Source organism: Thunnus thynnus, chromosome 14 (genome assembly GCF_963924715.1).
Source record: "Thunnus thynnus chromosome 14, fThuThy2.1, whole genome shotgun sequence".
NCBI lineage: Eukaryota > Metazoa > Chordata > Actinopteri > Scombriformes > Scombridae > Thunnus > Thunnus thynnus.
Genome location: NC_089530.1, coordinates 16,690,643 through 16,706,336, shown reverse-complemented (window position 1 = coordinate 16,706,336; position 15,694 = coordinate 16,690,643). Strand labels below are relative to the sequence as shown.

At 39.9% G+C, this 15,694-nt stretch overlaps 1 protein-coding gene across 5 annotated transcripts in view; it reads left to right on the top strand.

Annotated features, from left to right (window-relative positions):
- lrmda (leucine rich melanocyte differentiation associated) overlaps positions 1 to 15,694 on the top strand; it is a 268,523-nt gene that overhangs the window by 238,014 nt on the left and 14,815 nt on the right. For 3 of the 5 annotated variants that reach the window (XM_067610265.1, XM_067610266.1, XM_067610267.1), the window contains exon 6: positions 1,273 to 1,357. In XM_067610265.1, coding sequence (XP_067466366.1) covers positions 1,273 to 1,357 — 85 coding nt within the window. Of the gene's footprint in view, positions 1 to 1,272; positions 1,358 to 3,959; positions 4,047 to 15,694 lie in introns of those variants that run through there. The other 2 variants (XM_067610269.1, XM_067610268.1) reach the window with 2 other exon arrangements.

Below are 15,694 nucleotides of genomic sequence, written 5' to 3'. Positions count from 1 at the left end.
TACTGAGTACAGTATGTTCTTATTTTGGGTTGTTTTACTTCTTGTATTACACATTCCATACAAGTACAGCATACAAGCAGGGAGTGATCTGTGATATTTCTTAACAGCCACTCCAGAGGCTGAGAGCAGCAGGTCTGCTGTCATAACAACATTTTTATTCCAAGCTATTTCTTTCAAAAGCATAGTCCACCAGCATATATGTAGTAAGGTCTCAAAACAGGGTTATTTCGCCATTTTTCCCGTTGGTGTAATGTGAGACACATGCTGGCCAGACCTTAATGCCTTTCAGAGATGCTATCTGAAAGCACATTATGTGATCGTTTTCAATTCACAGTGCTCTCTTTGCCCATGAAGAATATGGTTCCATTTAACAGTGCAGACCATTCCATTTCTCAAGGTTATGCATGGGCATGTAGAGGAACAACAATAAAAGTGGGAAAAATGCAGTGCCAAACCATCTCTAATATGTATTTGTCAGTTGAGTCTCTTGCTATGATTAAAGGCCCTGTGAATTCCTTCCTGCAGAAAAGGAAAGTATTTCTGCAAAGGCATCAGATATCGCTGTGTCATGATAAACTGCCTGCTCCACTAGCTAAAAGGCTAAGGGAAGGAAGAGGATGTTTTGGACCTTGAAAGTGCATGAAAGAACAACAGCACAAGAAACTCTTGACCTGTTTGGGAACATGCTCTGAGATTCAGGCCTCTGTTTTCTCTTTTTCTTAAAGCAGCAATTTGTCACACTTGTTTAGCCTGAACTTCTGACTTTGCTTACTGTCAGTAACTCATTCAAGTTGTGCAGCCAAGAATCTATGCATATATTTACCTCACATTTTAACTATGTAACATTAAAATAGGATGGCAAGTTAAACAGGGTGAGTATTTAAAATGCAAATGGTATTTCAGTTTCTAAAACCAGTGTAGAGAGGTCATTTTGTACCATTTGTCAGACACCCATCAAAGCTACATTTGGCTGTTCAGAGTGAGTGACGTCTACCCTTTAATTGGCAGGAGAGCATGGCTGAGTGAAGGTTAAGACCTCCCCTCCCTAACCAGGTAGTAGATCAGATCATTAAAACCAGGGTTGTAGCTTCACAACACGTAAGCAGTAATAAAACATGACCTGCCACATTATGTCATAAAACAGAGGCAGTGTTTCCAACATTTCCTGTATCAATCCAAAATGATTTATGTCACTCACAGTCAAACATGATGACAAATACTTGTCATTAAAAACTAAATGTCTGTTCTATTTTTATGTTTTCTTTCTCCTAGCCATCCAATGAGGCTGGATGCGAGAGTCACCCTCTGCCCTACAGTCCTCTACCCCAAGGATCCAGAGATGCAAGGAACCACAAAGGTCAGAAAACCATTGCGACTTCATAACCTTTTCAGTCAAGGAGATTGTACATACATCTGTAGAGATACTCTACAGCTACACAATTATTATTATGCATTCAATCAAAACCTGGGCCCATGGATTATGTAAATAGAAGTCATAACCCTAACAGCTACAGAGAGTGGGAATCTATTGAACTTGAGACTGAGTTGAAGTTATGTTATCTATTCTTATTGATCTCATCTCATCTGTGTGATGTGTTGATAGTGGGAATAAATCTGAGTAATCTTTAACTCTGATCTGAATGTATGCGTGGGAGCATAGAGTACATATACAAGATGAGGCATCCTTGATCTGTTGATACTAGACATTGATTAGGCCTCATATTGACCCTGTGTAGTCAGTTGATGTTATTGTGTAGCATCTTCTTAACATCAAACACTGCACTCAAGGAAGAATTCATTAAAAAGATACAATGTTCTAAATTAATCGTGAAGGCCACCTACTGTGTTTGTAACAGATTCTCAGCTGAGGTTTTAGAAAAAAAAGCCCTGACATTCCATTTTATTTTACCACACCCATATGTCAGAGTGTACAAAAAACAATGTGTATCAATATGTCATAATTTATATCAATTTAAGTTGATTGTTACACATGAATCTAAAGTCTTTTTTTTGGTCATTTTATGCTCTTTATGTACTTTATGCCTTTATAAATGCACTACCAAAATACATTTTATTAGCTATCCTGAGAATTAGAATTACAATAAAAATAAAGCCAATAAAAATAAGTTCACACCATAAATATCACTGCATTGTAAAAGTAGCATTTTTATAATTCATTCTAAATGCAAAACAGGCCAACAAATGATTAAAATGTGAACCAGGTCATCAATTTTCACATATTACTGAATTGTATGGTATTTAAACATAACAGTTTTGACAAATAAAAGTTATTAAGTAGGGTCTTCTCCATTGCCATTGTGGTGATATGTGCTTGGTAAGTCGGGTCTGTGTTTCTACATTCTGCATTTGCAGTTTACAGTTCAGACTTCAGTTAGCTCGAACGACTGATTTGGGTTTGTAAAATGGCTTAATGGGCCATATTATACCTCTTTTCCACAAGTTAACACAGTTCCCTGGGGTCTTAATAAAATGTATCTGACATGCTTTGGTCAAAATACCACAAGGATCAAGCACCACAGCAGCCTTCTCATCCTGTCTAAACAGCTCTGTTCAGAACGGACGGTTTGAGTGCCTGTCCCAGCCACCTCGCTCCCCTCTTCTACGCAGTGCGCCGGCTACCAGGGCTGCTAGAGAAAACACAGTGGTGCCCATTGGTGCAGCAAATACACCAAACCCCACGGGATCATTTGTGTTTATTCGCCCAAACAGCCAATGAGCAATGGCAGGCAATGACTAGTCCCCAACCAGTGCGGTGGTGTTACTGAAGCTAAGTCTGAATTATCCCAAAATAAACTTAGACTTTGCTGTGATTTAATTCCAATAAACGGATCATGCTGTAATAACTACATTATGATGCCAAAGTGTTGAATGAAAGTCTGAATTCATGCTTTGACAGGTCTGTCCGCAAGACGACAAGCAAACAACTTTTAAAATGCTTGTCTTCTGAATGGAGTTCAAATCAATCATGGCTATGCTAACATTGTAGCTGCTCCATCCACACTCAAAATAATGTCATCTAAAGGTATTAATATGGCAGCGACATTATTGTTTATACACATAGATATCTACATACTGTGTAACTTTAAAATTATATTAACTCACCAGCATTTAAGATGAGGTGAGGTGTGACTGGTGTTAACATAGCTCGGGCTAAGTTAGGTTGAGAAGCAAGTTTGAAGATAAATCTACTAAATCCCAAAAGTTTAAAAAATAAACTCCTCCCTTCGGTAAACCACTCCGGATCTGAGCAGAATCAGCTGTTTATTCCTCCAGAAGATGAGACCAGCAGCAAAGCAGGACTCTCCAGCTCTGCTCCCTGGCCAGCGGCCGTTGGTCAGCAAGCAGTGGGTCTGTCCCCTGGCCCAGCCCTGTGATACAAATTTTTCACCCTTAGCTTAGCTTAGTTTAGCCGGGTCCCAGCGGCGCTTGCGAGAGAACATGGTGGACCTCAGGAAATTTAGTGGGTGGAGACTCAGATAGAGGCATGGATGAGGGGCGGTACAATTTCAATGAAGCCCCAAGTGATGTAAGAAGGGGCATCAAATCTGAATGGCTTGTTGAATCACAAGAGTACAGAGCAAGCCAGACCACACCAAACCGACTGGGTTGTCTTATTTCACAGTTTGTGTGTTAGTAGGCACATCAGAAACCCAAATATATACACACAAGCACTGAAAAAGTGAGTTTTTCATAATATGGCCCCTTTAAACCCAAATCAAGAGTTTATTTAAAGTCAGGCTTTTTACAATAATCTTTCTTTGGGTCCTTACTGGAATAATCCCCAACCTCTTATTCCAGAGACATTCATCACTTCCTTTGTCCTTACAACAAAACACTTTGATGAGCTGACCACCACTGAGTTAGCAAAACAGGTCAACAGTGACTGTCCCCTCCCTACACAGAGTAGACTGCTCACAGCCCCCGTTTATGTTTCCAAGGACAGATCTATGTCATCACAGCCTGACCGGTGGCAGCTCTAACCGGATGTAAGGACAGGAAGGGCCCTGTGCTTTGTCAAAATCAGACCTGGCTAAGAACAGTCCATTTAAAGGTGAGGGGATCTGACACATGAAATATTTTCTCCTCTGTCTGAGATCTGAGCAGCAGTGACAGTCTCCATTTGTTATTTTTATGATGCAGTGCTGCAGTCTTAGATAACACAGCCCTCATCTTCGCCCTTCACCTCCTCTTCATGTCCCTGCCTCCAGCCCCTACCCCCGCTCTTTGTTATGTTTTTTTTTTTTTCTTATTTACTCTTCATAAACATACTTGAGTTTTCTATATGTGTGGGAGACGGTCACAATAACTTCTCATTCAAAGAGAACAAAGCTGTGGCAAAGCAGTACAACAACAAACACCATTTTTCAGACAGTAATTCCAAATAACTGAGCCTTTACTGAGTTTAGGATATAAACAATAGGGGTGAAACAAAATGTTACATGATTTTATATTGTTCAATGCAACACTTGTTTTTTAATACCCATGGTAAATTAAACGAGTCACTACACATTTTGTTGATTTGTTGAAAAAGTAAGGGGTTTTGGTGATACTGTATATCCTGTGTTTGTCATCTCTGTACATTGTTGTACTGTAAAATACGGATTTTGTTTTATGCTATAATTTTAGAAAGCACACTCAGACTAAAGGCACTTTGCTCTATCAGAAATATACTGAATTATGACATTTCACAATGTATAGACATCAACCATAGATTTGATAAATTGTTACACCCCTAGTAAGTAGTCAAACTGTGTCCAGGCACACATTATACCACATGTGATTGTGACAATAGCTGTTTTAAGGGTTAATGAAGTGGCCTTTTTTAATGGGGATACGAGGGAGGCTGTATAGTTTTAATCTGACTCCAGCAGTAGCAAGCAGCAGCAATTCTGACATCGCCCTGTCGGCTGCACAGAAAGAACCTCCCTTTCCTCCTTTCAACCATCTGTACCCACCCCCTCCACTGTGTCACCTGTGTGGAAGCCCCAGAGTCTTGGTGCCAGAGGTAATTACAGCAGCTAGGAGCTCCCAGAGGAGGGCAGCGCTGGCAGGTCACTGCCCAGGGAGAGAGGGGTGGAAACCAAGGACAGAACTCCAGGATAAGCTCCTGTCTTGCCTGGTGGAGGAGTCATCCTGGAGGAGATAGAGCAAAACAAGGCAGCAAGGAGAAGAAAAAGAGGGAGTGAAGGGGAGGATCTGCTGTAGTGGTAGTGCAATCTAAATCAAGTGTTTCATAGAGCAGGTCTGACAATAGATAGATTTCCAGAACTGGGGGAAAAGATAAAGGAGACATGAGGAGCATTAAACAGTGAAATAAGACTTAAAAATGAGAGAGAACTAGACAAAAGACAGTGTGAAGGAGGATGGTGGGGGCTCCAGTGTGTCTCGGTGAAGGCGTGACACAGAGTAGAGTGGAGTATATAGTCTGGCAGAGGGGCCTGAGGATTCTCCACTACTGTCACCTTGGTTCAAACTCTCAGCACTGGTCCGATTGTCAACTCAACTCTAAATCTAACAGTCCAAAATGTAGTCCGAGCCTAGAGTACTGTGTGTCTTCATGAAGTATACCATACTACCGTATTTTCTCAAATAGTGGCCGGGGCCTTTATTTACCTCAACTGCAGAGGGTAACAGGCCTTTATTGGAAGCAGGCTTATATTAGAGAGAGGACTTTATTTCTAATTCCCTCTGTTTGATTAATATATTTGCTCATATTTTAGTACAAAGCCTCCATGTTTTCTGATCTGCTTCCATTTTCTCTGTTAAATTTTTGTTACTACATTACCAGAACAATAATTCTAGCACTTGAGTTCCACCCGGAACATTTTGGCGGTGCACCACTGGATGTATGCTCACCGGCTTAGCTAAATTATCCTGGTTACCTTGGTTACCCGTGCTCATGTAGTATTGCTGCTGTCGTTATTATTAAAATATGTGCTGTTATTCCCATGTTTAAACAGTATCGCGTCTCCTCTGTCCCCCTCCCCTCTCTGTGAATGTCGGCAAGAGGGCTACACATGTATTCATAGAACTGGAGTTACATCCAGGTAACTACTATTTATGCTTAACTGACATTCACATTATATAATAGGCACCAGTAGTTTATTCAACCTCTGTTTTTCCCCGGCCTGTTCTTGGGGCCGGCCTTTATTTGTTTGTGTCAATCACACCCACGGCCATTATTTGAGACCTGGCTTTTAATTAACTACTGTCTTTTATTTGAGGAAATACGGTATACCATGCTATAAGCCACATCCAATGACATGTTGCTTTCCTATGTCATGCCATGACAATTTATCATTTCAGTATGTTCCATGCAAAACAATGTGCTGGGTTATTTATTACCAGCTTGTCATTTTCTTTGGGTGACACATTTTGAAGTGTGATTCACAAGTTTATTTCATAGATCTAATTATAACTGTAGAAGTATGTAAAAAAGATGCTTCAGACTTGATTGATATATCCATGTGCACAGAGAAGATTTTAATAAAATACCTTTCATTTCCTCTGTGTATCTAAATAAATATGCCAGGCAGTAGTAACTGCTTTTTTACAGGTATCAGATTAAATTTGAGTAGGCCATCCCTCAGCAGTGACAGCAGTAAATGAAAGGGATATCTTTGTACAAGCAGAGTAAACAGACAAGGCCTGAAATCTGCCTTACAGTATGAGCCCTGGGCCCCTTTAATCTTGTTGTTCTGGGCCTGCTTCCAGCTACTTTGTATGTATGTATCTTAAATGGTGCATAACTGTTATTAAAATCCCAGGAGGAAAGCAGCCTTCAAAGCAAAAAAAAAAAGCTACTTCCTGACGACACCCATGGGGCGCCTCACATTTGTTTGGCGGTTCTCTTTCATTACATGTCGGGGTGATCTGCACCGCAACTCCTGCTACACTCCCTCAGCCCCCCAAAAAATGGAGCAACGGGAACAGATCCAAACTAAGAGTAAACTGTTTTACAGTTGCTGCACAACAAATAAACAAACATCTGGAAGCATTCAGAGCAGCCCATTAGAAGGGCTCTGGGCTTTGCCAAAAAGGGGTAAATGATGAGGAATGGGCTGTCGAGAGGCTGGTGGAGACAGGGGAGAGGCCAGATGACAGAGCTGTGGGTGCTAAGCACTGCCTTTTAGAGCTCAGCTGGGCTCAGAGAGATCTACACCTGCTGCTATCTCCTCCTCCCCTCCTCTCCTCCACCAGACATCTGGATGAGATACATGACTAATGGATAACTAAACTGCTAGTGCTGAAACTTAGCTGTTGTCATTATGAAGGAAAAGGTTGTTGGTTTGACTGATGACTTTATATTCTTTGCACAACGCACTTAGTAAAACTAAAAGTGAGTTTGACGGCTTTAAAAAGTGTTAATGCATCAAAACAGATATACAGTTCCCCAATGTCAGCTTATTGTTGCTTGTGTAATTGCCAGGACTGATTATTTTATTTATAACTGCATGGATCACATGCTGTTGTGAATAAAAATATGAACTTTTTATGGAGTTATGTGATTTAAGGGGAACACATGTGCCATTGGTTATGGAATTTTTTGGTAAATTAATTGATACATTACCTCACACATCTGTTACTCCACTCCCGAGTTGTTTTCCGTGCTTATCTTGAGTGATACCTCAGTTCTGTTTGATGTCACTCTGTAGTTAGAATGAAAACTCTCATCACTCTGCTGATAATCTTCCCATTCTGGTTTGGACTGCCTTGGCATGTTCCATGAGTATGGAAATGTCCTCTCTGGAGCTCGGTGAGAAAAGACAGAGCACCTTTGACGTTTCCCATTAGACACATGTACGTGCTCTGCAAGACATTTCACTCAGCCTCGTAATGATTATACCAGCAGGATCTGTCCCCTGATAAACATCACTCTTAAACACAAAGGCTTGCTCTGGCCTACACAACTAAAATGAGGTATATGGAAAGAACATAGTTTAAGCTTTTCCTCCACACTGGCCCAATATACCCTTTGCAGAGCTTGCTTTCTGTAAACTCTTGTAATAAAGCAATCTATAGACGATGCGTGACTTCAACGTCAACAAGAGAAGACAGATGATGAAATATTGTTATAGAGAATATATATACACATCTCACTGCCAGCTGTACACCATAAGCTTGTGTTGAGTGAGCCTATGCACCAAACTCTACGAGGTGGATTGACAAAGTAAAGACATGGCCTTCTTCCCGGGTACTGAGTTCATAAAAATGTTTCCCAAGCACTCGTCACTGCATGAAGGTTTTATGTCTTTGCAGTGTTTGCCAGTTTGTGAGCTGATGAGATGTTAAAGATTTGTTTCTAATGACTGGGTGTCTCGTCTCAGATATAGTCATGTAAATCAGAATGCAGCCACAATAATCTAAACCACAGTAAAATGGTTTTGTTTGTTTGTATGAAGACTTGTCCCCACAGACACATTTTTGCGATTTTGCAAAGCTATAACATACAAACTAAGCCTGGCATAATTTTTCCTACACTGTCTGATTTGCTTACTGAAGACTACTTAAAATAATGTATTTCTCAATATGTATAGTATATCCAAACATGATGTTACAGTACTCAGTATTTGTATGTTTTTTGTTTTAGTTTTTTATGTTTGCCTTTATAGAACATCATAAAAACAAGATAATAGAAAAAAAGCAGATGTGACAGGAGAGGTCAAGATGCCATAGGCTTATACTACAGACCTCCCCTCAAATTAAGAAAAAAAAGGCAAAAAGACCAAAAATAATAAATACAAAACTGGCAAAATTAAAAAATTATGATAAGAAGCATTCTAAATTAAGACTTCACCAAATCAGAGGACAACTAACATGTAAAAATTAAAAAAAAAAAACAAAAAAAAAAAAACATATAGAACCAAAAAAATAAGTAAAGAATGACGATTACTTTTGTAAAAATTTTTTGAAAACTCATGATAATGTATGCTTTGGTATTCCATATCTGTACACCATGTTATCTTGGAGCATGCATGCAGACACCGGAGTGTGACCCTCTTAAACAGACAAAAACGCTAATTGCTTAACCTGTTCTATAATACAGTTTTTCAAAAACAGACTAGTAGTCAATTGATAAGATCTGGGAGTATTGAATGATCAAGAACTTTTAAATTCAGGCACATTAATTCATTCTGTGACTGTGTTGCTCCTGCTGCATATAACAGCTCATCACAGTGGTACAGTTCCCCTCCTCTATGAGGACAGGCTCTGTTTCCTTTATCTGAGTCAGATGATGTGATATTATTCCTCCCAGGAGTGGATTGGCTCAGCAACATGAATATCCATTAAAGCCGGCCTATGGAGATGGATGAGGGGAGAGGGGACAAGGCAAACTGGGCCTGCAATCCTTCACCACAGCCTCACATAACACTACACTGTCCGCATCCAAAGTGATGAGAGCTCATTTTTGGAAGCAGGCCTGTCCTTGTTATTACTAGCCCTGGAAATCACCCCACCGTTTTCTCCTTCAGAAGCAGACTTGATTAAAATGCCAGGATAACCTCCTCAACTTCTATGACAGGCTTAACTGCTGAACTCTGACGTGCCAGCTCTAAACTGCTTTGAGAAAGCTGCCTTCCACCAAGTGTCATTATCTCTCCGTTATCGGATGGCACTCCTCACACAGTGTGTGAATAATTCTGTTTGTGCTGGGTTTGGGGAAATGTCAGTGACACTATTGTTTTTACCTTGCCGTTTGATGTAGCTGAGAGAGTCTCCAGAGTATCTTGAGTTCTTAAACTGATGTTGGACGTATACAGCAAAAAGTTAAAGTGGAAAGATAGTGCTGTCAGCTTCAGAGCTATTCCAAGATATTTTTTTGTTAGTTCTTCTCACTACTGGTATGAACGTAAATATTTCCCTCTGTGATATTCTGCCTTAATAAGGGCTGATTCACAGTCAGGTTTAAAATATGCTGAAATAGTTTTGACTGAGGTGATCCCAGCAATTTCATTATGACGCCACAGATCAATTGAGACATTATCTATCTGAATCTTATTAACCTAAAGTCATCGTACAAAATACACTGATGGTACAGTTTTTGTAGAACACCAACATTATTTTATAATGAACAGTAAGTAGTTTGAACTTTGAGCCTGAAAGCTTAGCATCATATTTTTGAACTCCTCCATCCATCACCACTGAAATATGGTGATTACAAACTTTGAACCATTTTCTCAGCAGCAGGAAAATATGTAGCCTACTAAATCTTTACCGTCCGTGACCATTGCAGACAAACCTTTATTATTTATGATGATACAAACCCAACTGGACTCACCCGTTAAGACATACTCAAGCACAAATAACAGACGTCAGTTTGAAGCAATATGTTGGCCTGTACTCCAAACGTGTCAGACCGATAGACAAGGACATGGGTTCCTGCCAATCTGGCCCAGCCCTCTTGGAAAAACATACCGCTGGTGCTCTGGACCTTGGTCTACTTCCCAGTTGCACTGGTCATTCTCAGGAAAGTAGCAGAACATAAATCACCCAATGTGGATAGGTCTTACTGCTAGAATCAGCTCTGAAATTCTGGTATTGCTAATGCAGCTACCCTATTATTCATTTTCCGCCATGATTTGTAGTTGTGGTTCGGGACAACTGAGATGCAGTCTGTGCTTTCCAGTCATACTTTCAATCAGAAGTTGGAGCAGGTTTCTGTAGCCTTCATGGTTTCCAAAGGTGGGAGTCCATCATAGTAATTTAGGATGGGGGCTAGCTGCCAGATGGTTTTGGATATTTTTACAGCAGGATGGATGTTGGGTCCACCAGTTTTCTTCTGTGTCACTACCCCTTGAAACAAATTGCTCAGTGAGCAGGCGGAGTCTGTCTGTGTGAGAGGGCTCTCTACCCTTCATTCTGATGAATAGCTACTAACATGCTGGCAGATGCTGGACAACTTGTCATGCTAAAGGGGACATGATCAGACCACAATAAGTCCTTGTAGCTTTGTAATTATTGTATATTACCAGGGATGTTTACAGAGAGATACGAAATGTCTCATATTTTAGATTGTATGATACAGCAAGTTAAAAAAATATGATGCAGTACTTGTTAAATACTATGTGTCTTGTTGGTTTATGTTAGATCATACATCTTAATCAGGGTGTTTTTAATAAATTATATTTTGAGTAGACTGTAGATCGTAATTCTAGAGTAACTGATCTCACACCATAATCATTCAAGATGAAAACATGCCTTAATGCTGGTCTGGTTAATGGCTCCAACAAATTAGATTCCAATTCACTCGGTGGCCAGTTTATCATGCTGGGTGACAACACATTCTGCATGGCTTAACAGCTGTGCTACATCACTGAACCTTTCTGTCAGGCATGATCGTAACAGAGCTATAGATGCCATGGAATCACTAATATGCAGTGAGAAAAGGGGCCAGCAGTGATCATTTACACTGTAACATAAGGTGGACTATGGTGTCGTGTTGGAGGACAGGCTTCAAGTAGAAATGACACACTGAAACAGCTACCTTCCATGGTTGGCCATGTAGATAACACACAGTATGTGAAGACAAAAATGCATGAGTTTGTTTAGACTGATATATGCACACACTCCCATGCCATGTGGAACCAGTGCCTACTGGTTGCATAACATACATAACACTGGGACGAAATTTACATCAAAATTTACAAAAGCTACAAGCACAAGACTTATGTACCAAAGGTTAGATGATAAAATACTGTAGGCCTACTGTCCCTACATAGACTTTACATACACCTCTGTGTTTTTATTATTGTATATTATTATTGTTGCATTATTACCATTTTGATGACTATCTCTGTACTTGATGAAAGTACACATTTGCCTTGAAAAAATATGTGACTAATGATTCAAAATTTCACATACATTCAAAAATCTCTGACCTAATTTTGCTAAGTCCTTAAACGATTATTCCAGATAATTACAACTTGGATCTTATTTTTGTAGTTTAGGCCATCATTTCTGTCAGTTATGATAAAGATTTACTCACCTAAGTAAATGTTGAGATTTGGATAAGCACCTCCACATTGCTACAGTAAAATTTGGCAAGAAACACTAATGGTCAGACAGTAAGACAGATTGTATTGCGTTGTTATCTAAACCACTTTATCTAGAGGTAAAACTGAAACAGAATGTATCCAAAATATAAGAATCCTCAATTGCACAGGAAAACTGTGATACCTGAGAGTTTGTTTAAAACCTGTAGGATCGTCTGACTGGTTGTATTTTTTGCCCTGTTTGACTTTTTACCAATGACACTATGATCCCAGATCTTATCAATTTACTTGGTGACCACAGTGTTATTATAACCAATAGGATTTATTACAAAAACTATGAAAATAGGACCCAGGTTATAATAAACAGGAATTATCCTTTAATGTTGCATTGATTTTTGACTATTGAATTATGTTATGTTAAAGGTATCAATATTTATAATTGAGTGCACTTGTTAATAACTTGTTAATATTTTATATGAAATAGATTTTAAAATTGTCTTTTTTTTCCCAAAAAGCAAAACGAGCACTGCTCTGAGGCCCAATGGGCTGAATTTTTCCTTTCACTCTCTTAGGTAATATAGCACTATTAAAATTATTATACCTGGAAATTTCCTGAGGCTCTTAGTGAGCTCTATGAATGTTCTTAAGTGAATTTGACAATTCATGGCATTGAGACAGAAGTGATTTTTTTCAAGGCAACAATGTTGGTGTGCAGATGTTACTAAATTACTAAAAGCTGGTAATATTCACTAATACATTAACATGTCAAGTGTGTAGTGAAATTATTCAAAGTAGGCATGACTGCAGGCACTGTTCCTCTAGAGTGTCGTGGGTCCTGAAACATCATACACACACGAACACTGACACACTCATTCCCAGGTACTCTCAATGCTCCAAAGCTATTGTGGTGGAAGGAGCTGAACTCATCTGTCAATTACGGTAAGCTCCATTGGGCCATTGTCTAAACTGTTTTCTCACTCACTGGTGAATCCAGTGATTTATTGTCAACTGCCTTGACATCAATATACAATTGGGAGACACTAAGCTGTGATGTCTGAACACAAACTATTGTCAGAGTATCAGCATAGCTCACATTAAGTGCCATTTAGATTATTCATTGCATCGGGTTGTGTGAAAGTCTTTCTTTGGATTTGCTGCTTGTAAATAGAAGGCCATTATCACATACGCTGGGATTCCAGTGCTTTGGATATGAGCTTCTATTTACCTCAGATTCACTATTCAACCACATGAACGGTGTACAAGCTAAAACATAGACACAATGTCACAAATTTTGTGGGTCAGCTTGTCCTGCCCTGCCTGAAAATCCATAAGGTCAACTGGATATGAGTGTCAGGCCTATTTTTTGAACTGACATGCATTTTATCTCTCTTAAAATATAAAGGGGAGCCTCGGTTACAGGAAGTAGCAGGTCTTTCATGGTTTGCACTGGCATCAACATTCCAGCGCAACCAGAATGAAAAGAGCGAGGTCACGGAAATGCTAGGAAGTCCAAAACAACCTTTTAATCTGTCACTTTGATTTGCTGATTAAGTCACTTTAAACAGACGGAGCAGGTTTCTCTGTCATGATAATATGAGTGGACAAGTTATTTCACCATCATAATTTGATTCGTGGATAGTTTCTGGCATGTTATGTCGCTGCAGTGCAAGATGATTGGATTGACTGAGTCATTTTGGTCAAACACATGAATTTATCCCAGATTGTTGTGATTTAAAAGGCTGTTTGCTTCATCCTGCTCCCTCAGGACAAACATGCATTCAGAACTAAACCTTCAGAATTGGTAGCCATCAAACCATATCATATCTGCTCAGAAAAATGTAATTCTTTGATTACGCATTTGTGTACAGTATTTGTTGAGCGTATGAGCTGAGTGTCTTGTGCTGCTGTAACAATGTGTGCTTCATTTAAAAAAAAGAACGTAAGAATGCGATACAGTAAAATTTCATGAAAGAGTCACTGAAAACGAATTATTTTAGTGCACATAAACAGCTCCATTCTCTGCACTGTTTGGTGCCTGGAGAGCTTCAAAAGAAAGATAAAATATGTCTCACCATTTGACTCCATTAGCAAGTGTTAACACATAACCTTTGGCAGCGCTATGCAACTACTGTACACCATTTCAGGCATATTCTGCGGCTATAATTCTGAGCTAAGGATTCGGGCAGTTGGATAACAAAGACAGGGGAAGAGGGCATGATATGGGATGAAGTGAGATGAACATGTTCACATGTCTTGCGGTGGGATTCTTTGTTTGCACACTGTGACCCTGAGATGCAGTGTCTTTGGGCTAGCCAACTGCTTGTTTTCTGCCCTTTGATCCATTGTTTTTCTGGTTTAAATAGATGGTTTATATTTTGATCTCTTTTGTTAATGTCTACATTCATGCTAAAGAAAATATAAATAAAGTGATTACACTGTTCCATAAGAGTACACCTGCAAATGTGTTGTACTATCGCCTGTGTTATTGTTGTGCTTTATGTAGCAGGTAGTAGATTGTAATAGCTGAGCTGAAAGGATGATATTAAGACAACCTTGGGAGAGAAGCGATATAACACAGCCATGGGCATCTGTCCTTCATGCCATCACTAACCCAGTGTGACATTTTGGCTGAGGAATGACTCAAGCTACAGCACTAACAGCTTATTTGCACTCTTTATACAATACTTGCAGGGATGCAATAACTTTTTTCTTATTGTGCAGTTGTAGAAATTGCTTCCTTGGTCAGCTCGTATTGTGATATGCTGTTAGCCATTACACTATGGCAAGGTAATCCTGACAAATACAATGAACAAATCAAAGATATTAGTGCTGTGATGTGCAGTCGATAATATTTGGTTTCATTAATTCCCATGCCCTAAGATGACATCCAGCCCCTATTAGGTTTGGAATCTCATCCCCTTCTCCTCTATACCTCAGCTGTGGCTCAACCAAGCAGCCAAGCAGATAATACGCTCTGAGCTCTGAAACATGTACCATTATAATTAGCTTTGTCAGGTCCTAGCCCCTACAACCCTCATGCAGATAATATGATAATATGTCTTCATAACCGGCTGACCTTACATGCTCAATATTTCTCCCCTTATGAAGATTACATGTCAATAAAGTAATTGAGTCCCGGGGTGTGTGGCAAGTGAAGATTTAGGTTATTGGACTTTTCGGGGCAGTGATGTACGAGCGTTATTATTCTACCTGTCAGGAGATGTGCAGGGGGCTGAGGACAGTCCGAGAGTGTCAGGGGGAAAGCAGGGGAGAGGAGAGAAGAGGGGCAGGGGAGAGAAAGAGAGAAGGAGACAGAGATAAGAGAAAAGCAAAAGGGAAAGAGAAGGGAGGGCACGGAAAGAAATGAAGTGAGCCAAAGAGAGCGACAGACAAGGGAGAGTGAGTGAGACAGAAAGGGAGAGATGAGGAGGGAGGACAGGGGAGAGCAGAAGAGGCAAGATCATTTCTCACAAGGAGGGACAGATTCACAGTTAATCATTTGCTCATACCTTCATCTCTCTGTCCCCTCCAACACTCTCTGCATATGAACAGGGGATATGTCATATTAATTAAGAGATGTAGAGTTACAGTGGAGCCATCCATCTGAATGGGGCACGGGGAGGCCAGAGGGGCCTGAAATATTCTGCACAATACAAACCTATCATCACCTCTTCCTCACA